The 25,645-nt window shown below is 52.6% G+C and overlaps 1 protein-coding gene across 3 annotated transcripts; it reads right to left on the reverse strand.

Annotated features, from left to right (window-relative positions):
• Positions 1–9,925: 9,925 nt before the first annotated feature.
• Slc52a3 (solute carrier family 52 member 3) lies at positions 9,926–14,943 on the reverse strand. 3 transcript variants are annotated; one of them, XM_057781482.1, is made up of 4 exons: positions 14,314–14,943; positions 12,971–13,317; positions 11,106–11,229; positions 9,926–10,755 (listed from the first exon to the last, which is right to left on the reverse strand). In XM_057781482.1, the coding sequence occupies exons 1-4, from the start codon at positions 14,878–14,880 to the stop codon at positions 10,543–10,545; spliced, it is 1,251 nt and encodes a 416-aa protein (XP_057637465.1). In that variant the 5' UTR covers positions 14,881–14,943; the 3' UTR covers positions 9,926–10,542. The 3 variants fall into 3 exon arrangements, with proteins under 3 accessions (XP_057637465.1, XP_057637464.1, XP_057637466.1); XM_057781481.1 differs by having other exon boundaries at positions 12,971–13,458; XM_057781483.1 differs by lacking the exon at positions 12,971–13,317 and having other exon boundaries at positions 10,685–10,755.
• Positions 14,944–25,645: the final 10,702 nt, after the last annotated feature.

Consider the following 25,645-nt stretch of genomic DNA (forward strand, 5'->3'; position numbering starts at 1 on the left):
TTCAGGGCAGTCCTCAGGGATGAGCCTATAGTGTGGCTGTTGCAGGCAGTTGCTTGGTTAAGGCCGGCTGGCAGCCGACGACAGAGACAGCCCAGCAGCTGATATACTACTGCTCTGTGATTGTGATTAACTACTCTGTCCCCTTCCTGCTCCACTGAGGACGCAGTGTGACAGCTGCAAGGTGGGGTGGAGAGGCCAGGAAGGGGTTAATGGGTTAGGCTTCCATCTGAGCCCTGTAGATGATGGGGGAAGGGCAGATCTCTGTTGAGAGGTGTGCATCAGCTGGGCCCAGTAAATGGAGGGGACAGAGGCCTTGTCCCTGGGGTCAGAAGAGCCCTCACCCAGCTATCATTTTCCTCTACAGCTTTGTCCTTTTCCCTCCCCCACCAGGCTAGTGCATCCCAGATGTCCTGTGTCCAAGGTGGGCAGTGTTGCCAGCCTCTTGGCACTCTGGCAGGACTCAGGAGAAGCTAGCCACAAGATGGTGGCATGTCATTGCCGTGGGCAAACCCATTCACCTTTGTCAGTCTTTACTTTGGTCACTAGCAGAGGGAAGCCGTGGCCACCAAGTACTTGATGGTAATACTGTAAGCGGGGCCAGCACTGGCTCTGCCACTTCCCCATGGGACCCTGGGAACAGACCCACAGCATGACAAGGGCACAGAATAGCCACAGTTCACACATGGAGTAGGCCCATCCCCCAAGAAAGTGCCTAGAGCCACCACAGTCAATGTCAGGAGGGTGGATACTGGGCATCCAAAGAAGTCCAAAGTCCTGATGCCTGCATTCTATTGCCTATTTGGGAAAGGGATCTTTACAGATAAAACTAAGTTAGGGATCACACATGAGGACTGTCTAAGGGGACCTTCGTCACCATCACAAGTGCCCAGGTAGAAGAGAGGCAAACACCCAGAGGGGGCGGTGCGACCACAAAGGCGGATGTTGAAAGAAGCAGGGATGTGATTTCAAGCCAGGGAAAGCCGAGCACCACCCCAAACTGTCGATGATCTCCTTTAGCACCTCGGGGCCACTCCCCGGCATTTCTGCACTGTGTGGTGAGATCGTGGGGCCACAGCCCGGCATCTCTGTACTGTGTGATGAGATCTTAGGGCCACACCCCGGCATCCCTGCACCATGTGGTGAGATCTCCAGCAAGCAAAGAGCCAAAGACTCAAACTGACAAAAGCTGCCCACCCTGGAAAAAGCAAGCACCCTCTCCGTGACCAGGTAACATGAGAAAAGTGAGTGAGCCAGTACTATATGGTGGTGGAGAGAACTCAAAACTCCATGCTGGTCAGTCCTCTAGGTCGGGGACAGTACAGGGAGTGCATCCAGGTTCCACGAGCAACCCAGGCCCACGCCGGAGGCTTCTGAGAGGAATGAGAAAGGATGGGTTCCTGACTTGCTCTGTGACTCCCAGGAGACGCTCAGAACAAGACTGTGTAAACACAGAAGAGTGCATCATAATGTATCCAAACCCATGCCGAGGAGAGATGTCACAGCAACAAAGAGGGGCACGCACACACCATGGGACATTATTTGGTCTGAAATGGGAGGGAATTCTAACACGTGCTACATGTGGACAAACCCCACAGATAAGCGAGCAAAAGAAGCTAATGGCAGGAAGACGCATACTGCATGACTCTCTTGTGGGAGGTACCAACAGTGCGATTCAACAGAGCAAGCAGAGTGGTGGCTGCCAGGGGCTGGCTGAGGTCCACTGTGAACTTAGTGCCTGGAGTTTTGGTTTAGAAAGACAGGAAAGTTAGGGAGATGGATGATGACAATTGGAGAACAAGGTCAATTTACTTAACTACACCTTTGAACCAGTGGAGGGCTTCTTAGGCTTTCCCTGTAACACCAGGGTGAGCGCTCATGAAGCTCTGACTCCAGCAGGCTGCTTTCCCGCTGGGCCTCAAGGCCTGGCATGGCCTCACCAACATCTGACCATTGATGCTCTTTTCCAGAGGTCTCATTGCGACCTTGCCACAAGCGTGCTCTCCCTTGAGTTCAGACAGGTCTTCTTAACTGAGGTTCAAAGTCCATGGCCAACGTTGCCAGGCCCATTGGAGTCTTGGGGCTAGAAAATCTGCTGTATGGCTTCTTTCACAAGCTTTTGAGCAGAGAAACTCACATGTCTCACTCAGAATCTGTCGGTGGAGAAACTGGCCAAGTTTGTCATGGATGGAAGGACTTGCAGAGGTGCCTACACGGGCACCAGTGAGGGACAGAAGTGCGCAGCGTCTCTCCTTCTCTTTAGCTGTGTGTTATTCTCAATCACTTCCCATTGTTACAGGGTCTCCAAGGGGCCAGGGCAAAGCTTTGCTATGGAGAGCTAGCCGGGGGGTTCTGTGCTTCCAAAAAAGAAGCAGGGGCAGCTATCCAGGCATGGCCTCCGTCATTCTTCAGAGAATATACCCACTAACTCTTGGTAGGCACTAGTACCCAGTAACTGGAAGTGGTGGCTCATGCCAGCATTGAAGGAGCGATAGGCAGGGAGGGGTATTAAGTCTGAGGCCAAACTGGGTTACATAATGAGACCCTGTCTTTGGAAAGCCAAACCAGGCTGGCAAGATGGCTCAGAAGGTAAAGGCACTTCCTGTTAGGCCTGATAACCCAAGTTCAATCCCTGGGATCTACAAGGTAGGAAAGAACTGACTTTCAAATTATTCTACGGTCTCCATACTGTTGCATGTACACACACACACACACACACACATGCACATACATACACACACACGCACACACACACTGGTAAAAACAAAAACATTTTGTTTAAAAACCAACAAAATCAATCCAGGCAGTGGTGGCACACAAGCTTAATCCCAGCATTCGGGAGGCAGAACAGGTGGATCTCTCTGAGTTTGAGGCCAGCCTGGTCTACAGAGCAAGTAACAGGACAGACTCCGAAGCTACAGAGAAAGCCTATCTCAACTCCCCCCCCCCCAAAAAAAAAACCCAACAAAATCAGTACAGAACAGAAGGAGGAAGCAAATGAAAGTACCTGGCATGCACTGTGAGCACGTGACAGCCATGCAGCGTGAGCACGTGACAGCCATGCAGCGTGAGCACGTGACAGCCATGCAGCGTGAGCACGTGACAGCCATGCAGCGTGAGCACGTGACAGCCATGCAGCGTGAGCACGTGACAGCCATGCAGTGTGAACACGTGATGAACTTATTCTCATCTTGTCCACATGGATTCTGGCCTCCTGTTTCTTAACTATTTTTAAATGATGAGACAGGAATCCTAAGAGGTACAGCATGCTCCCTGAGGGCTACACTGCAACCAAGAAGGAAGCAGGACTAGAAGGCAGGTTGCGCAAGCCCAATGGCCTGCCACGTGCCCGGAGAGCTGGGGAGCAATCTCATCTACAACCGTGCTGTCCCCATAGCTTCCCGTCAGAGCGGGCACAGACCACCCCCAGCAAGCCCTGAAGCAAAGCCTCGCCCACCAGTCCAGGAGGAAAGAGGTCAGTCTGCCCAGAGACATGGAGCCCTATCCAGAGACAGCTTCTGAACAAAGAAAGTCCACAGTTCACAGGAAACACAGCCAATTATTGGGGAAAAAAAATCACTACACCAGGTGCAGGTGACTTTGGAGCCCAGCGGAAGCAGCTGAAGGTGGATTAAACAATAGGGTCTACTTATAGCCTTCTCCCTCTCTTTAGATTTTATTGAATTTTGAAAGAATACATAGTCAAAGAAAAATTCAAAGTACAGAAAAGTTTCAAAAAAAAAAAAAAATGGCCTGCAACCCTTCGACTCCTCCAGTTACCTAGTGAACAGTGGGCTCCTATTTCTCCAGCTTGCTCTGGGTGAGCACACACGTGTGTTTTATCTCAATCTGTGGGTCGAAGTCCTGTCTCAGCAGCTCACTCCTCATCAGGTTTCTTTTGCCCTAAGGACCTCTGGTGACTGTTATCTCTGCTCTGGGTTACTGAGCATCCATGAAAAGTCAGGAAGCCAGGCTCGGGCTGCTGTTAGGTAGCTTAGCTCTAAGAGGGACTGACCCATACCTGAATGACAACACAGGTCTGGAGAGATGACTCAGTGGGTAAGCGAGCCTGCCATCAGCCTGACAGCCTGAGCTTGAGCCTCAGGACCAGGCAAGCATCTCACACATCTACTTAGGCATTCTGGGTAAAAAGGGCTCCGAGAGCTCTTTCCCGGCGACACCTAGGTGGAGGGAAGCATGGAGGCAGGATCTGGCTGCTCAGCTCCCTCTTTTCCTAAAGACTGTATTCTTACTCCTTGGTGCTGTAGTTTTCTCTTACAAAATTTACTTTCTGGGTGGTGAGGATGTACGTGCCACAGTATGTGTGCAGAGGTCAAAGGACAATTTGTAGGAGTCCATTCCTCTCCTTCTACTGGGTGGATTCCGGGGATCAAATTCCAGTCATCAGGCTTGATGGAAGCCTCTTTGCCTGCTGAACCATCTTGCCTGCCTGCTGTCCTGCTGTGTTGTCTGAAGTTTTTCCTTTGGGAGCTTAAGGACCAAGACTGGCGCCGAGGTCCAGGCGAAGTGTTTAAGCCCTCTGAGCTTTGGTTTGTTCGCTCGTTTGTTGCTTGCTTGCTTCCTTCCTTCCTCCTTTATTCCTTTTTTGTTTATTTGTAGGTTTTGTTTTTGTTTATTTTGTTTTGTGAAATGATCTTACTATGTAGCCCTGGCTGCCCTGGAACTCACTCTGTAGACCAGGCTGGCCTTGATCTCACAGAGATCCACCTGTCTCTGCCTCCTGAGTGCTGGGATTGAAATCATGCACCATGCCACCAGGCGAGGCTGCAGTTTCTTTCCCCACAAACCTGGACTGAACAGAGGAGGCCTTTCAGAGGGCGTTTGTGAGAATGGAATGAAGAAAGCTGAGGGCCAAGTCCACTCCTGGGAAGCACTTGTCACAGAAGGTGGCAGGAGTGGCCTCTGGTCCTGGCATGGAGCTAAGCAGAGAGGGTGACAAGGAGGGCCCATAGAGCCGTGATGCTCATGGATGTCAAGGCAGACCTTTATGGAGATGGGCAGGTGGGGTGTGTGGCAGTTCCAGGGAGGACAGACCCTCAAGGAAATGTATGAGCCTGATTCAGCTGACTGTGTACTTGTCTTCAAAGCCATCCTGGTCTCGGTTTTTGTTTCCATCTTCTTGGACCCTCTTTCCAATGGACAAATCTAAAGTGTTAACCTTGGCATTTACGCCTCAGCTTGCTAAGAAGAACTAAGAGCTAGCACCATTTGTCTGTCAGTAGACGCCATGTGAATGCCCGTGGCCAAGGAGGCCCAAAGAGAGCACAGGATCCCTTGGAACTGGAGTTTCAGGGGTCTGTGAGCTGCCCAGTGTGTGCCAGGACCTAAACCCTGGTCCTCTGGAAGAGCGTTAAGTACTCTTAACCTCTGAACCATCTCCTCAGCTCCCTACCAATCGTTTGGTATCCTGAATTTGTAGCATCTTTTCTAGGGGACTCTGGCTGCTGGCCCTTCTCTCACCTGGACCTGAGTGTCCACATGTACAGCCTGGGATGCTCTGTGGCCATCAGGATACACAGGACACACTTTCCAAGAGCAAGGGGCTGTGGGGCCTCAAGAGGGAAGACCATCTGCCATTTTTCCACTGATGCTGCGAGAAACTACCACGTAGCAGCAGCTATGAAAGCGTGGGTGTGGAAGTACACGCCCTTGATCCTGAGTCTCAGGAGGATGAAGAGCTTGAGGCCCGCCTGAGTTACAATACACGGTGAGACCCCTGCAAGATACATCCACAATTGAAATTCAAGGCGACTGTGGTTTTCAGGTTAGAGTCAGCCACGATCTCCCAGCCACAATACGAGGATATTTGCTGGCTGGGCCCCTCGTGGAGGCTCTAGGAAAGAGAACCTCCTTTAAACTCTCTAGGGCTATAGTCAGAAACCAATGTGCACATTAGCAAGATAATAGTCTGGTCCCCTCCTGCAGCATCTCTGTATGGGTTCCACTTCTGACCCCAGACTTTCATGCCTTTCCTTTGGCATCTCTGTGATGCTCTGCACTCTGAGGCTGACGTGGATTAATGGAACCCACTCAGGCAATCCCACAGAATCCTCAACTTTAGAGTCTGTCACCTTCATCGATTTCAAAGTCCTCTGTGTCCTGCGTGTTCCCTAGTTCCAGGAATTAAGGTGTGCATTGTCCTCAGTGATCCTTCTCAGGGCGAGGCAGGGTGGAGTGTGGGGCGAACAGTTCAGCCTTAGGTGGTTTCTGTACCCAGGCTAGGACACGCACGTGTGCACGCCTACACACACACTCACACAAACACTCACACACACACACGCGTCTTTAAAAGTGTAAGTAAGACCACACCCAATGGGAGTGTTTTGCCCTATAAAGCTTTGGGTTACCCAAGGCCAGGAAGGAAGGACCAGCTGGGCAGGAACTGGGTGGAGATCCAAGATTCCTGGGCAGGGACAGGATTTGCCCAAACCAAAGGTAGGACTGGCTGGTCCAGGCTTTCCAGGGAGTCAATGCTTGGGTTGGTATCTGGCCCTGGTTTCCTCTGGGCCATTCTGAAAATCTCCCTGGGGAAGCCATCACCAACAAAGCAACAAAAGAGACTGCCTCCAGGAGACCCCCATTTGGAGGGATTGCAGTGCTTCTCGTTGGGGTTCCTGGGACCTTACCCTGAGTATGGCTCCCCTTTTCCCTCACTTCCCACATCTGCTAGCCTGGCTGTTCTGCCCTGTCCCTGAGTCCCTTTGTTCCAGGGGTCACCAGGTCTGAAAGGCATTCCTACGAGAACAGAAGGAAGGACAAAGTCTGCATGTCTGCACTGTGCTGGCCCTTGTCCAACTTACCCAGCCAAGGCCCTCTGACAGGGTGGCACTTTCTCCCCAGAACACCCCAGTGGCTTCTTAGTTACCTTGCATCTTTTGTGACCCTTTCAAGGTCACCCCACAAAATGCACCCAGGGCAGCACACTGCGCTGTTCTGGATGCTCAAGGAGGCTCTGCTGTGGATGCCTTCCCTGCTTCAGCCACATTACGCCTGCCTGCATGGGGGCGGCATCTTTAGCCAAGATCCATGCCAACCCCAGGCAGAGGCCAGAATGCCGATCTCTTTCTTTACCTTAGTAGAAAAAGACAGGGCCTTGCCATATTGCCCTGGTTACCCTTAGGCTCCTGGGCTCACGTGACCCTCCTGCCTTGGTCTCCCCAGCTAGGACCATGGATAGGTCATCATGCTGGCACTTATACTGTTGGTTGGCCATCCAGTGGGCAATGACGACATCCTACATCTCAGGTCAGACTCAAGACTGGATTCACAGGGCTTGGGAAGTGACTCTATCAGTAAAGTACTTGCCTTGCAAGAGTGGGAACCTGAGTTCAATCCCCATAATCCACATTAAAAAAAAAAAAACCCAGTATGGTAGTGATTCATGCCTGTAATCCCAGAGGCAGAGACAGAGGATCCGTGGAGTGCACTGGCCATACAGACTTACCTTGGGGTGGTGGAGTGGGCAGAGGTATAGCTCAGGGGCATCATGGGTCTGTGGTGGGCAGGGCACCCACTGTTTGTGGAGGTATCGCTGAACACTCTGCATACACTGCTCAGTGTCACCCCTCACAATCCCAGGAGTGGTGCTCTTCCCACCTGCATGTTGAGAAGCTGAGTCATGCTGATTGGGGTCAATTTACAGACTGGAGGCTCCCAAGATGGGGTGACAGACAAACCAGACCAAGTCCCCTGGTGGAGGCAACTTCCCAACCGCCAGCACACCCTGGCTTATCGTGAACAGAGCATGTGAGCCAGGATGGTGCGCTGCTGAAGTGCCCTCTGCATTCACTGGTTACTCTTGGACCACCTTCCTCTTCTATGCTGCTCTCTGGATACCCACGGCCTCATCCTGATGGGCTGTGTAAGGCAAAGGACGCACACACACAGAGTGTGCTCTGACTCGGTGGGGGAGGGGCAGCTCGGGGACAGAGCTTGCCTAGCATGTACAAGACCTTCGCTTCCACCCTCTGACACTGCTAACAAAATAATCCTCCCTGTTATACAGGGGAGACAGTCTTCATTTTCTTCAGGATCTTTATGGAGAAAACGTCTGCATTTTGTCTCTTTTTAAGCCATGGGTCTATTTGAACGCTGAAGAAGACTGTCCTGGTTAGTTTTGATCAACCTTTTTTGTTGTTGTTGTTGTTGTTGTTGAGACAGGGTTTCTGTGTAGCTTTGGAGCCTGTCCTGGAACTAGCTCATGTAGACCAGGCTGGCCTTGAACTCACAGAGTTGATCACCAACATAACACAACCAAGAGTCACCTGGGAAGAAGGTGTTTCAACCGAGAAAGCTTTCCCAGATCAGGTTGGCCTGTAACCATGCCTGTGGGAATTGTCTTCAGTATTGATGTGGGGGACCCAGTCCACTGCGAGTTGGCACCCCCTAGCAGGTGGCCCTGAGTTGTATAAGAAAGCTAGGTGAACATAAGCTAGGAAGAGGGGCCAGTAAAAGTCGTTCCTCTTTGGTTTGGGCTTCAGGTTCCTGCCTTGGCTTCTCCAGTGACAGACCGCTACCTGGAAGTGTAAGTCAAATAAACCCATTCCTCCACAGGTCGTTTTTGGTCCTGGTGTTGCCGACAACAGAAAGCAGACTGGAGGGAAACCTCTCCGCTGCCTGACAACCCAGGGCTGCTTTGCTAAGGACCCACGGGTTTTACCAAGGAAATCCACATCTGGTCACTCAGCCTCCTGGGTTTTGCTATGTCAGATTTCCGGATAAAAACTGGGGAGGTTAGAGACTGGGGGGAGAGGGTATGTGTGCAGAAGCCTACCTCAGGGCACCACATGGACTTCAGAACACCTGTCATGAAGGTATGAACTTGGATAAAGACAGAGAACTGACTGTTAACCAGGCCACTCTGGTTAACGGGGAATCCCAGGATGTGCTGTGTGACCAATGGCCTTGGGCAGTCCTCTTCCTTGAGGATTCGTTGTTATCGTGAAGGGTCATTCCCACCTGGCTGTGTGAAGAGAGGAACTTTCTGTTTACAATTTCTAGATACATGATTTTTGTTTTTTGTGGTGCTGGGGATGGAATCTTGGCACGCATCATGTGAGCACTAGGTCACTGAGGTCTCTGTGGGAGATTGATTTCGATGCCCACAGCTGCCAGGTTTAATGTGTACTCATTCGATAACAATGCTGCTTTCTTTCCTTCCTGCCTGTGCAGAGGTTTATCAGATTTTAGTCTTCTTCAAATATGGATCAGTAACTGGGCACCCACAGTGGGGTGCTAACCAACCCAGGATAAAGAGTGAGCAGGTCCTGTTTTCACGGAACCAAAAAGTGTAAGATGTACAATGGTTTGTGATGCTCTATCTTGAGGTCCAGGAGGGAAGTCTCTGTATTTCCTGCCACTTTGGAAGACTGAGCAGGAAGTAACACAAGTCTTTGGTTTTGTGTGTACACATGCTGTTTTGTTCTGTTGAGACAATCTCACTATTTAGCCCATCCTGACTGGCCTAGAACTCACTATGCAGACTAGGGCCAGCCTTGAAGCCACAGAGACCTGGGGGTCCTTCATCTCCTAAGTGCTGAGATTAAAGGCGGGTGTCTCCAGGCCTGCGCCACCTGCCGGGTCCCACCTATGCGTGAGCATACAGCCAGAGCAACGGATAAGCACCATTTAAGTGGTGACTTAGTGCAGGGTGGGGCCAGGCAACCCAACAACAGTCCAGGAGAGGGGGCCGGTGTTCCCCCCCCCCCCCCCCCCCCGCCTCCCTCTGCTGGCCCTTCTGAAGGTCTCATCCTTGACTGAAAACCGGTTATAACTAGACTGACACAGTGTCGCTTTCACAGGATTTGTGTGGACACTGCCCCACTGCAAAAGCATGGAAAGCTTTAATTTTTATAAAAAGAAATAAAATACAAAAACGGAATAATAATTACAGACAAAACTCCTCCTGCCTGAGACTCCCTTCTATGATCCTCACTGTCCACTATGATCCTGCTGGGGTTCACTCTCGCAGGCAGGGCTTCCCTCAGCTTATCTTAGGGTCTCACCGCCCTGGGGGACAGGGAAGACAGAGAACTGTACTGGGACCCAGGACCGAGATCCTGGGGTTTCTGTAGACAGCATCCCACAGAGGTACTTTCCTTGGGGCACTTCTAGGCTGGGTTGAGAAGGGGGTCCGTGCAGGAGTGTTCAGGCGAGCCTGCTAGATGCCTAAGCCTACAAGCTAAAGGTTGCTCACTATCATCCTCCTTTAAGTAGAAAAAAGAGGCCTAGACAGTCAAGAGATTTCCCTGGTTCCCACCGCAAACAAGGGGCAACCTAATCTCCCAGGGCTCTCCCCCTAACATCCTTGGGCTACCTCCAGTTGAATGCTGCAAACCAGATCTCTTAGAAGTCAAAGACTGAAGTCTGCAACTAGGGCACAGTATTGGGGGAGGGCTTCTGTGTTAAAAAGCTCAGACCCAGATCTATGCCCGCATGGAGAAGGGGGCGGGAGTTGTTAGTCTTTTCCTCTCTGGGTTCTGGTTTTCCACCTCGGCGATGGTGTCCTTTGGTGGCCAAGTGAGGCTAGACAGAACAGTCCAGGCTGCAGTAGTCGGCAGACGAGAAGAGTCTCAGCACATTAACCAGGGGAAACATGAGGAGGGCACCGATCAGTGAGCCCAGCTGCACCGCTGCCCCACACCACAAGAGGGCACTGCGGCTCCGGTCACGCAAGATCAAACCCAGCATCACCTTGACGTAGCTGAGACAGGCTGCAAACAGCACCCAGGAGAGCACCTGCCGGGGACAAGGCCAGCAGGGGAGATGCAGTAGGAAGACAACTGTAGGGCATGCCCTCATGGGCTAAGGAAGGGAGATGAAATGGCTGCTGACTACAAGGAGGTCCTATGGAGGTGACCCCGAAGGGCTAAGGGGACCACGGAACCTATCCCTCCAGAGAAAAAGGAAACCCAGGTGTCTCTCCCTCCCCTAAATGGTCAAGTCAGGGCACATATGGGAGAAGTAGCATTTATAGCAACTTCACCTCCCTGAGTCCCCACTTTTATGAGAACTTAGGCTAACAGAAAGGGCTGTCCCTGGGGTCCGCCCAGCCTTGAGAATTGAGAGTCCGAGGGGATACTACTTACGATGAGGACTTCTCCACCCCAGTGACCCTGCAGGATGGGGCAGGGACTCATGGCAGCCATGGCCATGTTGTAGGCCCCAAAGCTGGTTCCCAGCAGTGTGAGCAACCCCAGGAACAACAGTGACCTGTGGCGGAGTGGAGAAGGGCAATGAGGAGTTGAGAAGCCTGACCTCTGTCCCCTTCACCCAGACCTCAAGGAGTAGCCTCCAGGGTTAGACCTTTATGGTAAACAATCCTAGGCTACTTAGGTTAAGGGGGGCGGGGGCACCAAGAGCCAAGTACCTCATGGTTCATACCAGATCACAGCTCAACCACCCAAACCTTGCGCCTGGTCCATGGCCCATCTTTGACCTATTCTTGGCTGCACAATGGGAGTGTGGTGGGCAGAGGTGCCCTGGGGGAGGGGATGGAACACAGGCACTGGGCGGCCTCCCAGGCGTGGGTGTTGGGTTGACTGCCATTTCCCTCATGGTACCAGCTCCTTGCCAGGAAGCCACCAGGGGGTCTTTGATCTCCACAGGGCCCTTCAGGGTGTGATGTGCTTTCTCCAGGACCCTTCACCTCTTCTCTTTGGGAGGCCTGCCATCTGCCTGGGAGGTCAGCCAATGCTCCCTGGAGGTGACTTTTCAGAATTTCATCAGAATCTGTGGCAGCTGAGGACACCGCTTTCCTTGGGTGAGGCTCAGAAAAATGGCAACGCCTTCCCTGGTCCGTGAATGAGTGTTTAGGAGCGTTTGACCAGTATCTGTGGAAACTGTCGCCTGCAGCTTTTACTTCCTGTCTTGACTGGTTCTGTGTATCAACTTGACACAAGCTAGAGTCATCAGAGAGGGAGGGGCCTCAGTTAAGAAAACACCTCCATGAGAGACCCAGCTGTAAGGCATTTTCTCAATTAGTAGTCAATGGGGGAGGGCCCAGCCCATGGTAGGTAGTCCCATCCTTGGGCAGGTGGTCCTGGGTTCTATAAGAAAGCAGGCCTAGCAAGTCAAGAGAGGCAAGCAAGCCAGTTAGCACTCCCCCTCCCTCTTCTATGGCCTCTGCATCAGTTCCTGCCTTCAGGTTCCAGCCCTGTTTGAGTTCCTGTTCTGACTTCCTCCAGTGATGGACTATGATCTGGAAGTGTAGGCTCCCCCGCCCCCCCAAATCTTTCCTCCCCAACTTACTTTTTGGTCATGGTGTTTCATCCCAGCAATAGAACCCTAACCAAGACACTTCCCCTCTGACTGTAACTGAGACATGCACCTACAGAGACCTCCTACCCTGACTAACTGCTCCTCCTTGCAATGCCAAAGAAACACGAGAGCTGGGTGGTGCAGCAGGTGCCCTCCCTCGGAGTGAGCACGACCCACCGATCCCAGCTGTTCTGTACGTATATCTGCCATTTCTTCATTGCCACGGCCCCAGCCAGGTTTCCAGGATGAAGATGATACTTTTGAGCCAGGGCCCAGCCTGCTCCAGGAGTCTGTTTACATCTTTGCTATCCCGGAAGTGCATCTGCATCTTGATGGGGGCAGCTGGACCAGAGGCAGGATCGCCAAGGCTAAACAAGCCCAGCTCCATCCCTTTCTCTAGGTCTTAGGGTTCTATTAGTCCACTTCAGTGGCCGACTGTACTTACATGAACTGATGGCCCTGCTGCTGAGACACTGGGAGTGTCAGGCACTGATAGAGAACAACCTATACCACATTCCTAGCCATCACAGGAGGAAGTATTATCACTCCAGTTCTTCAGATAGGTACCCTGGAGGCACAGGGTCCAAGCATGCTATCCCGTGCCTCTGGGAGCCCATACACCAACCACCTCACACATGGGGTTCCGGAATGGAGTGAGCCGCACTCTCAGAGTTCCCTGGGTCAGGTGGGGTACCTGTTAGGCAGGAAGATTGGGAGGAAGCAGGCGAGAGGGCTGGCCACGGCGCTGAGGGCGGCAGACAGGTGGTAGGCGACAGGTCCGTAAGGCAGGCAGGAGTAGGTCTGCACGGAAGGCAGCACGCCGTTGGTGAGCGCGTTGACAAAGGCCACCGTGGAGTAGATGAAGGCCAGCTGGGCTGGGCGGAGTGGGAAGACACTGACTTCCACAGACCCCTTGCCCGGGCTGCTTATAGGGGCACCCAGCGAGCTGGTGTCCCCTGTGTCTCGCGGCCTGATGGAGTGCAGGGTAACCTCGGAGTGGAGAAGGTCCTCTATGGAGCCTTGCCGTCCCCAGGGCTGCCGCTGCAGGAGGAAAAAGGCGACCAGGCAGCAGCCCATTAGGAAGGAGAGCAGGAGGAAGAACAGCAGTGGTGAGAAGCGTGGGGCCAGGTAGCGGCTTTCCAAGTGCCAGGTGAGGGGTGGCAGGGAGGGGCTGTAGGTTGTCTGCGGAGGGAGAAAGCTACAGTTAGCTGCGTCACCGAGAGAGGCCGAGATGACAGAAACATTCGCTATGCAGATTTCTGGATAAAAACTGGGGAGGTTAGAAACATCTTGACCTTAGATTCTTATTTCCCCAGTCTTCATGATTTTATCTGGAGGCTCAGGATACCCCCCAATCTAACTAAAAGACCAGAATATGTCACCCTAGACTCCTTTAGTGCAGGTTATTCTAAACTGGCTGAGTTGAGCCAGACAGAGTCATAGCCCCCCAAGGTCTACTGGAAAGGAATGTAGACATTTTCAGACTGAGATATGCAACCTTTGTCATTTGCCAGAGTCCATCTGAGTTTAGGACAAGCCATCTCTTCTCCCCTCCCAGAGTACATCTCCACACTAGGATGAGCCCCAAGCCCCTGTCCCTTTCTGGTTTGGGAAGGCTTAAACCCCTATCACCTGGCCGGTCTTTGCTTCTCACACCTCTATGAACCTCTAACACACACATACTTAAAACGGTCTTTCTGCTGTTCACCCGCCTCACACACTTTAATGTGTGTGTAGCTCTTGGCTGACAAGATGGCTCAGCAGGTGAAGGCACTTGCCATGCAAGGCTAACAACCCGCGCTCCATCCCTAGAACCCTCATAAAGGTGGGAAGAGGGAACTGACCCCACAAAGTTGTCCTCTGACCTCCACATTTGTACAGTAGCATGTGGCCCTATGCACATGTGCCAGAATATACATACTGACAAAATAAATAATATGTAGTCCCATGGACAAAACTTTAAAAATAAAGGAAACGGATTTTCCCTTCCCCACACTGGGGACCAGAGCAACAATGGCTCTGGGTCACATTTGGTACCTGGGTGATGTGGCTCTCCACTGTGGTCACAGGGTTCAAGGTGGTGCCCGGTGTCTCTGTGGCATTGACACAGGTGGTGATACCCGAGCCTTGGGCCAGAGCCACCAGTGCGGGCAGGAGGCCACTGAGCCCCTCTCCTATAAAGAAGGTGGTGAGGTAGTATGTGGGCAGCTGACTCATGAAGGGCAAGAAAGTGACAGAGGAGGTACAGTCCACCAGGGCCAGGAAGAAGGTAAGGACGATGAAGGCTACGCTGTGCTGTCCGCCCTGGATCCAGGAGGTCACGTTCCACAGGAAGGCCAAGAGGATGCAGGCAGCCGTGCCTACACACAGGATGAGGAAGATGACGGGCACCTCAGACAGGCGGCCGGGTTGAAAGCGATGCAGCAGGGTGACTAGGAGGGGGCCTATGTTGGCCAGCTGGATGACCACAGTGAGGTAGGAGGGCAGGTCCCAGCCCTCGGGCAGTTCGGTCACCAGCAGGGGCAGCTCCACCCAGAGCCCATTGATAGCCACCCAGGAGCCCATGCCAAAGACGCAGACCAGCAGGTGTGTCAGGAGGGCCATTGTGGGCAGCCTGAGCCAGACGCTGTCCTGTCCTCCAGGTCAGGCTGCACAGGGGCTGGTGGAGAAGGCACCTGGTGAGACAGTTCAGTTTTATCATCAACAAGGTGTTTTTATATCAGCAGAAGACATAGATCATTTGTTCACAGATAACCTTCAATGGGCAAGGGTTTCCTCAGCAGGACTCAGAAATTCCGGCACCATGAACGAAGAGTTTGAAATACTCAACTTTAGACACGTTAAAACACAAAAATGCAATAAACACAAACAGGAAAACAACAAGGTCAAAAGACAGCCGACAACCTGGGGGAGGTATGGGCAAAACAGACGAAAGGCTTGCTTCTTTAATGCATAAAAGTTTTTCTAAACCAAGAACTGAAAATGCAAGAGAGAAGTCTGTGAAAGATAGAGACAGTTATAGACTTATAGACTGAGTTTGGGGAAGGTGACTCTGGTGCCATTTCCATAATTAATTTCCTGTGAGCTGGAAAAGTCAGCCGATAGGACAGTTTTAGTCAGTCACAGCCAAGGAAGGTCACCCATGCCACACTAGTGTCCCCAATGAGCAGGTGAGGAAGAGGCCTAGAAGGGCAGAGCCCAAGGCCACCCAGCCAGCAAGCAAGAGCTGGATCAGCCTAGCCAGTTCCTTTCCCCCTCCACCACACACCCTTGAACTGGTCTCATGCCAGCACCCACCCAATCGGGTAGCCACAGCAGACTCCTAGCCTTCTTTGTCCTTTTTTCTGTTTTGGTTTTGAGACAAAAATCTGACTGTTACACCCAGGCCAGCCTAGAACTCTAGATCTTCCTGCTTTTGTCTCAGGGGTCTGTGTCGCCACAATTGTGAATCCTCTATTGTTCTCGTAGTTCTAGAGCTTTCTTGTGGCCAAGCCTCACGCAGGAATCTTGGATCCTCTGGCAGCCCCTTTTCCTGATCCATACACAGGAAACTGCCCTAGCAAGAGGAGATGATTTGAGAGACGGGAGAAGAAGCGGAGACGAGACCTGGGCCTTCACTGTACATAAAAAATCTTGTCCTGAAGATGGGCGTGGTGGCGCACGCAGTAATCCCAGCTCTAGGGAGGTAGAAGCAGGCGGATCTCTGTGGGTTCAAGGCCAGCCTGGTCTACGGAGGAAGTTCTGAACAGCCAGAGCTACCTGGAGAAACCCGGTCTCGAAAAACAAACAAAACAAAACAAAAAGACCTGTCCTGTTCTTACCCAGGGCACACCTGGCTGTGCCAGAGGACCTGGAGACGGCTTGGAAGCTGCATTTGCTCTCCTGCCCTGCCTTTAAAGTGCTGTCCTGGCCTGCCCCTTCTCCACCCAGATTCCTGCAAGATCCTGCCCTAGGAAGCCCTTGCTGGGCCGGTGCTCCAGGGGGCGCAGGAGGACCTGAACCCTACTCTGCTGACTCTTCCTGACTCAGCAAAGGATAAAGGGAACTGAGGGAGCCAGTAGTAATTAAAGGAGGCAGTCTCCCCTCCAGGGCTATCATGTGGGAGCTCCTGCCTGGTGTGTATAAACACAGAGATCAGTGGGGCTACATCAGGGTCTGTACCCCAGCTCTCCACTAGGTCTGGAGATCCTGTGAGAAGCCACCAGCACTGATGGCTAACAGGGAGGGGGATGTCCCAGGCGGAGGGAACCTGAAAGTCAGACTGTTTGTCTCAGAGCAGTTAATGTTCTGAGTGTGGTGGGGAAGTGGGGACGTGTTTAAAAGATGAACATTAGGGCCGGGTGGTGGTGGTGCACACCTTTAATCTCAGCCCTCCGGAGGCAGAGGGAGGCGGATCTCTGTGAGGCTGAGGCCAGTCTGGTCTACGGAGCTAGTGCCAGGACGGCCTCCAAAGCTACACAGAGAAACCCTGTCTTGAAAAACCAAACCAACTGAACAAAAAAGATAAACATAAGATGGGGTGTAGCTCAGGCATAACGCCCCCTCCCCCTCCTGGGTATTGAACTCAGGTACACATATATGCCAGGCAAGAGGTCTGTCGCCAAGCTACACATAGCCCTCTTGCCTTTACTTTTGAGGCAGGGTCTGAGTTGTCCAGGTTGACTGTGACTTCATTACGTAGCCCAGACAGATCTTAACCTTGTGATGGCTCTGCCTCAGCCTCTCTAGAAGCTGAAACTGTAGGCCTGGGCCACGAGGCCTGGCTCAGTATCTGTATCTTTTGCCCTGTTTTCAGTGATCTTGTTTTGTTGTGTGTGTAACCTGCCTTTATTAGGTGCCTACACCCAGCTGAACAATTGTCCTCTGCGCGCAGGAATGTGAATAAATCTGTCAGCAAGAAAGCCATAAAATTCAAATACAGAGCGGTCCAGGCAGCAGTGTGTGTTACGGAGCTACAGAGCCAACAAGAGCCAGGAGGTGGTTATATGAGCCTGAGAGGAGTCTGGGAAAGAGGGCCGGAGTGGAGCTGGCCAGCTCGTACAAGGCCCCCTCCATGTTCAGAGAACAGCTTTGGGACCAGTGTGGCTGAGGCTATAAGATTAAGAGAAGCATAGGGGGAGTCACCAGGGCCTTCAAGGACAGTGTTGACGTATCCTCAGTGGCCCACAACCCCCCTAGGTAGAGGAAGACCAGTCCTGACTGGTTATGGTGAGGTGAACAATGGGGTAGGCCACGAAGGAAACGGGGCACAGCCATTGCATGTCAGGGTGCTGACAGACATTGAGTCGCCACGGCTACCTTGTTATCCACCTGTACTGAACCCCTCACCTTCTCTGTAGCCTCTCAACAGTACTGGGTTCACTCTATTTCACATAGGAAGACACTGAGGCTCAGAAAGGAAAAAGAAGTGTCCAGAGTCACACAGCAGGTCAGGGTGTATGGGACTGTGGAGCAGGACCCAGGAAGGAGCGAGAAGAGTGACATCGGATCCTGGGGCCAGGAAGAAGAGAGCGAGGAAGGGCTGAGGGGACCAGAGACACAGGCCCTAAGATAGAGCTGCTGCTTCCTGGGTGCTAGAGTCCCCTGGGGGAGTGCAGAAGGCCAGAGACTGGACCAAGTCCAGAAACAAGTGGGTGACTAGAGACCTCAGAGGGTGACCTCACGCCAGGGCCTTTTGATTCTCCTCTCTCTCTCTCTCTCTCTCTCTCTCTCTCTCTCTCTCTCTCTCTCTCTGTGTGTGTGTGTGTGTGTGTGCGCGCGCGTTGCAGGGGTGAACCAGGGGCTTGTGCAGCTAGGCAAACACATACCACCTTCTTTGTTACTTGTACATCAAACACTGAATGTCAGCGGTCCCACACCCCCATTGTGTGTTACTGGGCTACCTCCTCCTCCCCATGGCCCGACCTTGTTCCTGGACTGTAACAGTTTCCTGGCTTCTGTGCAAAGCCTCCCATCTCGGGATCTTCAGAAAACAGCCAGTCATGGAGCCTACGGGGGGCCTATCAGCCGGTACAGAGTGCTCCCACGGGAACGGGGGTGTATGTGGGAGGGTATTCTCTCCTATGTGGGGGCAGCATCTGGCTTGCAGGACACTGGGCCACCCTACACCCTGGCGCCATGGTTGGATGCTCACACTGCATAGAGAGGCTGGCAGTTGGTAGGCACTGAGCTGACTGGAGGGAGCTGGTACTGGCTTGCTGGTGGCCCTGGGGACTGGGTAGGACCTGCCTGGCTTTGGGTAGACAGAGCAGGGGATCAGAAAGTCAACCTAGGGAAGGGAGTGGGGTGCTGAACAGGGTGTGAGAAGTTATCTGTGGTGGACAGGGCACTGGGGTCCAAAGAACCAACAGTTAAAGATGCAGAAAAGCTGAGACAGAGGAAGAGGCCAAGAGGAGGCCTTAGTTCAGGGGCAGCTGCTGGGTGGCCAGGAACCTGGGTCCTCTCACACCTAAGTGGGACAGGAATTTTCACCTATAGCTTCCAACTCATGTCAACTCAAGTTCCCCCTTGTGAAGACTTGGCTGGGCAACCACACACCCAACAAGCAGCTGGTGGCAGTAGCATCCTGCTCACCGTAATCTCAGAGAGAGTCGTCTGTCATTCAGGCCTGTGCTCCCTGGCGGTATGACCTTGGGTCATTTGCTCACTTTCTTTGAGCCTCCTGGGAGGTCCCACCTGTGAAAGGACCTGGGTATGTCATGACTTGGTGGCCCAGGTTTCAGGGAGGGAGGCGGTGTCATGGTTCCTTTCCTTCCTCTCCTCCCTGCGCCCGTGGGTCAGGAAGGGCATCCAGCCTCCCATGCCAGCCGAACTTTCGAGGAGAGCGATCCCCAAACTGGTGGGATCTTGTCCGCCCCGGCAAGCCTGCTGAGGCTCAGTTGGTGGATACAGGTGTTGCGCAGCAGCATCGCAGCGGAGGAAGCCGGGACTGGGAACTTTAGGACGGCTCAGAGTCCGCAGTTGCTAAGCCTATCCCTGCCGCCCTCCTGGAGGGAACTAGGGGAAAGGTCACAGGCCACCCGCTGTCCCCAGACGACCCCTCCAACCCCGCCGGCCCGCGCTCTACCACCACTCACCGAGCGTCACTCACCGAGCGTCACAGAGGGTCTGCTTGCGCCGCGGCTCCTGGCGTCTGTGGCGGCACCTGCTTGTCTCCGCCCCGCTGGCTGGAAGGTGGGCGGGACCGGGGGGTTGGCCCTGCGACAGCATTCGGGAGCTCCTACCAACAGCCCAGTTGTACTAGAACCTTCTGCATCCCGCCCCTCTCCTCCGGGATGTTCCCTCACATCTTGCGTCTAGACATAACTTTTTTCAAACTCACAGAGATACTCTGCCTCCCGAATGCTAGGATTAAAGGCGTGGGCCACCACCGCCCGGTGCCGCTAGACATAAACTAGCCATTGCTCCTCGCTTCTGCCTTGGAGCCTACTACAGAAGATCCTCTGTACAGATGAGTAAACTGAGGCCCAGAGTAGTGGGGTCTTGAGTGGAGCTACACAGCTCTGGGTGACCCTCAAGCCTCTGGTGGCTGACCAACAGTAATTTAAACCTGCGGGCCAGAGGATGCTTTCCTGCCGGATTTCACAGATGGGAAAACAGACTTAGTGAAGGATTATACGATCTTTTCAGGGACGATGTAACAAGAAGCTCCCGCGAGGACTGGAGCCAGAATCACAGGGATGATCCACACACTGGGAAAATGTGTCAGATAGGTCCAGGAACTCATTCTCCTTTCAGGTGACCTCCAGTGAGTGTCTCAGCTCCTTCGGAACTGCCTACCACTGTTGTGGAGACCTGAGGGCTCCACCCTCACTCAGCAGACAGTGTACTGTGAGGCTCAGGAAACACTACCCAAACTGTTCTTAGAAGATGGCAACAGGTCTCCCGTCCCTGCCCCCTCCCCCCAAGCAAACATACTTAGATCTATGGTAAAGTTTGAGCTGGTCCTTCTCAGGCCTACAGGGGTGGCCCGGGGCACTGGTCTTTGGTCATAGAATCCCTATCTACCTGTGAGGGCAGGTCCAAGGGAGTCACAGTGTGTCTAGGGGGCTGAATAGATAGCGCTTGTCCTCAGGGCTCTTTATCTCCACGACAACTGTCTTTACTCACCTGCAGTGCCCCTCTTCCTCATAACTTGGGTACCACTATTACTCCCAAGCCCCTTTCTGTCATGAAGGATACTGGTCTTGCTCCCATCCCTGACCCTTCTTCAAGCCTCAGATTTTATGGTACTTTGGGCTGGAATTTCTCTGTTCTGTGTGTCTCCTGCCCATACAACCACGAATGCACACGAAGAACTTGGAAGGTGGAGGCAGGACACATCCTTCCTTCTGAACCGAGGCTGACCATGCTGGCCCCGAGGACACAGGCTTGGCTTTGAAAAGGTAGCCTCCCTAGCAGAGGTGTTCATTCTATGCCTGTGCCCTGAATGCTGGCCACCCGGGTCCAGCAGGGTTCCCTCCATCCCAGCTCCCCTCCTTGCTGTGATCTAGCCTGTGGCCAGCCTCTCACAGGTGCGCCACATGGCATTGCTATTTTAGTAGACTGGTTATCAACCCTTGGAGATTCTCTGCTGCTCACCCCATCCTCACAGGCAAATCCTTTCCCAAACGGGGACCAACATGCTTCAACATCTTATTGCTCTCTCAACTTACCGCTCTCACCAGTTGCCCTGGCTACTTTCAGAAGTGTATATGGGACCTCCCAGCTACCGTAGTCCGTCCAGTTCTTCAGTGGAATACCCTTTCTACCCATCACTTCCTGATGAGATCCTATCTTATTTCCAAGCATGAAGATCAAATGCCACCTCCACCAAAGAACTCTGTCTTCTCTGTAACAAGTCACCTGCATGGGCTGTGTGAGTGTAGCTCACTGTTCACCGCACACACGGATGGACCCCAGCATGTGCCTCCTCCCTTACTCGTGTGATCTGTAGAAAGTCTTTAGCTTGTGTTGTTTAAGATCCTTTAGTTTTGAATAGTTCCCCCCCCCCCGCCACTGATGCATTTTTAGTGATGGGATGGACCCAGGGTTTAGGCACAGACTTTTCCACTAAGCTTGCCGCCCTCCGTCCCCCCCCTCCATCTTTTGAGAAATTTAAAGTTTATTTGCACAGGGCGGGGTGGGGATCCGGGACCGCAATTCACACAGTCTGTTTAATTCCGTTGTTTGTTTGTTTTGGAAAGAGACACTTAGTTACCCCAGGTTGGCCTCAAACTGCATATCTACCCAAAGATGGCTTTAAACTTCTGATCCTCCTGCCTCCACCTCCCAAAGGCTAGGATTACACCACTCCTGTTTTTATGCAGTATTGGGGGTCCAACTCGGGGCTTTGTGCATGTTAAGCGAGTGCTTTAACCAATTGGGCTGCTTCCCCAGCACATCCTAAATTCTGAAGTTGCCGTTTGCACTTAATGTCAGAGACTGCTCAGGCTCAGGTGGTGGCACACGCCTTTAATCCCAGCACTCAGAAGGCAGAGGCCGGCGGATCTCTGAGTATGAGGCCAGCCTGGTCTTAAAAGCGAATTCCAGGACAGCCGGGGCTACAAAGAAAAAACCCTGTCAGACCTCTCTAAATCACTACATTGGCGCTTTCTTTCGGGGACTTCATTATCAACTCTAGTTAATCCAGTAACTCCAGTAGCCTGGCACCGTGGGAAGGGCTTAGGATGTCCAAATGAACAGGGTACAAAGTTCTGGCCGTTAGCAAACCAACCTTCTAGTAGAGATGAATGCGCCAACAGCTTACTTCGCACCTTAGAATGGGGCTGTCAGGGGCGAGGCGGGTGGGCGGGGCTCTGGAGAGGACAGTGGCTGGCGAGACTCCGGCCTGCCACGGTAGGAAAGGGCTGCTGTTTGCAGCCCCTCTCGCTCCGGATTCCTTTTCGCCGGGTCAGTTTCGCTTCGCTCTTTTCGGGTGCTCATTATATGACAAGATCATTACAGCAAAGTTGGAGCTGCCACACCGGTGGGACGGTGATCTCAGCTGTCGCGGGAAGTCGAAGCAGAATCGCAAGTTAAAGGCCAGCGTGGACTGCAGAGCAAAACTCTTCCATCACTGTCTGAAAACAAAACTAACGAGTCGTTGAGGTGGCTCATCAGGTAAAGGCGCTTGCACCCAAGCTTACTGACCTGACTTCGATTGCCGGGACCCGTGTGATTGAAGGAGAAACCCGATTCCCGCAAATTGTCCTCTGACCACACACGGTTTTGCTTGTCTCCCCCAGCTCCCCACAAATAAACGTAATAGGAAAAAAAAAACCTGGTTCATTAAGAAATACAAAAGGACAACGCAACCATAACTGGTACCTGCAAATGCGTAAAGCCTCGGGAAACTCAAGGTGGCGCTCACGTTCCGGGGGGGGGCGGGGAAGCAGGGACCAGCCTATCCTCCTTTGCCCAGGACTCACAAGAGGGTTCCCGTCGCGCCGTAGGCGCAGCTTCCTGACCGCACCCTCGGGTAGGAAGGTCGGGCGCGAAGGCGCCGCTGCAGTTCTCCTGAGCAGCCGCCAGGAGGCGAAGGAGCCTGCTTCCTACACAAGGGCCTTAGCATTTCGCAGCTAAGGCTCCCCCATCCCACCCAGCACTTCAGGGTGTCGCAGGGGAGACCTTAAAGCTAGTGTGAGGAGGAGACGTGAGGCTGACGGCAAAAAGCGAGTGGCCAGAGTTCCGTGAAAGAACAGGCTTAGAGAAGGGCTCTAGAGAGACCTCCAGACCAGCCAAGGACCCCTTAGTTCCCTTTGCGGGGCCGCAGCACCCCGCAGTCCTTATCAAAATCATCCAACACCCAAGAATACAGCTCAAGAGCCCAGAACAACACGGGGAAGGGGGTTGAGAAAATAATACACACCGCATAACTTCATTCTTTTGAAAACCATTCCTAGGAATAAGTCCCACAAATTCTTTAGGGGGATGTATGTGAGTAATTTAGCACAGAAGACCCAGAAGAAATAATTTAGAAGCGCTGACAGTGGAGTGGGTGTGTGCGGGGGGGGGGACAGAAAGCGAGAGGGAAGAGGAATCAATAGCTGATTACTTTAGCCATCTGTGAATCGGTAAGATTGTTTAATCTAAAGTTATAATACGCCCCCCTTCCGATATAAGGTTTCTCTTTTGTAGCCCTGACTGTCCTGGAACTCTCTGTAGACCAGGCTGGCCTCGAACTCACAGAGATCCATCTGCTTCTGCCTTCCCAGTGCTGAAATTAAAGGCGTATGCCATCAGCACCTGGCTATAACATACTTTTAAAAGGGGGGAAAAAAAGGACTACTACGTAACAAAAATATCTGGTGCTCACACGTGCTGTGAGGCCCCACCTACAGCACCCTGGAGTGGTGGGAGGAGCCCTAAACTGTGAAATTCAAGGGAAGTTACAACTCCCTCAGGTTCTGTGTGAAAACCTTACAGCCTCCCGGCCTCTCAGGCTAAATGTCGCAGAGGATAGCTACCAACACAAAACTGTAAATTTTATGAGAGTTTAATATTTTTGCTAGCTATTAAGCGGTTCGCTAGCATGAACTTTGTAGATGACAGTATCCAGTCACGATGTCAAAAAGTTGGACACGCCTGGTTCAGGCACGCCAGGAGTTGGAGGTGGAGGGAATCCCACAGGGACAGATCGTAGATAAGGGGCTACATACCCTCCAACCTGAGGAACGAGGTGGGGCAGAGAGCTGCCTCCCGGTGTGCAGGCAGGAATGGATACCTGTGCACACCTCTGCCTCACAAGAGTAAAGGACTGGGGAAATACCCTTCCCTCTGCTGAGAGAAATAGTCACCACTCACAGGGTAGGGCTGATGTGGGGTAATACATGGCGGGGGAGCACTAGATAGTATCCGGGGTGGATGCTGCGCATCACGAGAGGGTGTGAGCGGGTCAAACGGGGGAGGTGAGAGCAAACCTCACCCAGCTTGCGCAGGAATTTGAGGGCTTGCAGTTCCAAGAGGTCGCCACCAGGAGGCGCCGTCTGGAGAACTTGAAAGGACGTGGAGCTGGGAGAGGAGACCTGAGGTGGGCGCTGTCTTCCTCTGAATTTCCCTGTGTTCCCGGCAGGGAAGGTCAACAGGGAACAGGACTCCCAAGTGGACCTATGATCTTTCCTATGGTGCCCTGTAGGCACCATTCACAGCCTCTTTCGTGGCCTGCCTGAACTGTTGCAATCTCTCCTTTCAAGGTCCTGCCCTCCCCCACCTTCTCCAGCCCTGGGAGGCTGTTTGCCTGTCTCTCTGCACAACACCTCACCTCCCTGTTGGTAGGACTCACCTGTCCACAGAAAGCTGAGTGACTGTTCTTCCTTCCTTGCATCAGGCTCCACTCCAACTCCTAATGGTCTCTTTGCAGTATGCACCCAGTGACAAACTTATTTCCTGCCTAGGGATCTTTGCTTTCTCTATTCCCTTCCCATTGGCTCCTTCCTCAGTGCGGTCAGGCTTCTGAGCACTCTTTTTTGTATATATATATATATATATATATATATATATATATATATATATATATATTTGAGCACTCTTTTTTGTATGTGTATATATATATATTGGGACAGGGGAGTCCTGGCTGTCCTGGAACTCACTCTGTAGACCAGACAGGCCTCAAAGATCCACCTGGCTCTGCCCCAAAGTGCTGGGATTAAAGGTGTTTGGCACCACTGCCCAGCTTTTCTGCTCACTGTTGCCTCCAAAGTGACGGCTTCGCTAAAATGCTCACCCAATGGGGATGCTCTGGAATTTTGCACAGCGCCCTTTATGGTGTGTTATATGTGCATTTGTGTCTCTTGTTTGGGGTCTGGGTCTCTACTGTTGTCGGGGAGACAGGGACTGTGTTTGTTCTGCTCCTGGCTGAAGTCCTAGTACCCAGTCTGGCAGACAACAGTACCAAGTGTGGTAGTGTAAAGCTTGCCATCCTAGTACCTGGGAAGTGAAGGCAAGAGCATGAATTCAAGGCCAGCCTGTGCTACATAGTAAGACTTTATCTCCAGAAAACGTGGGTGAGGCATGTAACTTGGTGGCAGAGCTCCCGTCTCGAACAGGTTTGGCTCCAGGTTGTATCCGAGGAACAAGGAGACACCACAGACCAATGCAGTGGAAGAAATTGTAACGTAACTGATGTTTAATGACTGGATTCGGGGTAAAGGAGAGAGGAGACGTGAGGAGGATTGGGGTTCCTGCCTGAGCAGGGCATGTGTGTCTGGAGTGGCAGGGCAGAGAGACACAGCTAAGGAGAAGCCTAGCCTGCTGGTACCATAGCCACCCATGGCCTTGGAATGTCCCTCATCCCTGCACGTGCCCTGCCTCGCTACCCCGTGTCCTGGCCATCTTCAGTCTGACCTGTGTGAGAGCGGAGAGCAGTCCAGAGAGAAGTGGGGAGGGGAGC

The sequence above is a fragment of the Chionomys nivalis genome, chromosome 9 (genome assembly GCF_950005125.1).
Source record: "Chionomys nivalis chromosome 9, mChiNiv1.1, whole genome shotgun sequence".
Classification (NCBI taxonomy): domain Eukaryota; kingdom Metazoa; phylum Chordata; class Mammalia; order Rodentia; family Cricetidae; genus Chionomys; species Chionomys nivalis.

Coding starts and splice junctions, on each gene's coding strand:
- Slc52a3 (XM_057781481.1), bottom strand. CDS start 14,880: ATGGCCCTCCTGACACACCTGCTGGTCTGCGTCTTTGGCATGGGCTCC. Junction 13,459..14,313: donor TGGAGAGCCACATCACCCAG/GTACCAAATGTG, acceptor CTCCCTCCGCAG/ACAACCTACAGCCCCTCCCT. Junction 11,230..12,970: donor CCAATCTTCCTGCCTAACAG/GTACCCCACCTG, acceptor ACTCCGCCACAG/GTCACTGTTGTTCCTGGGGT.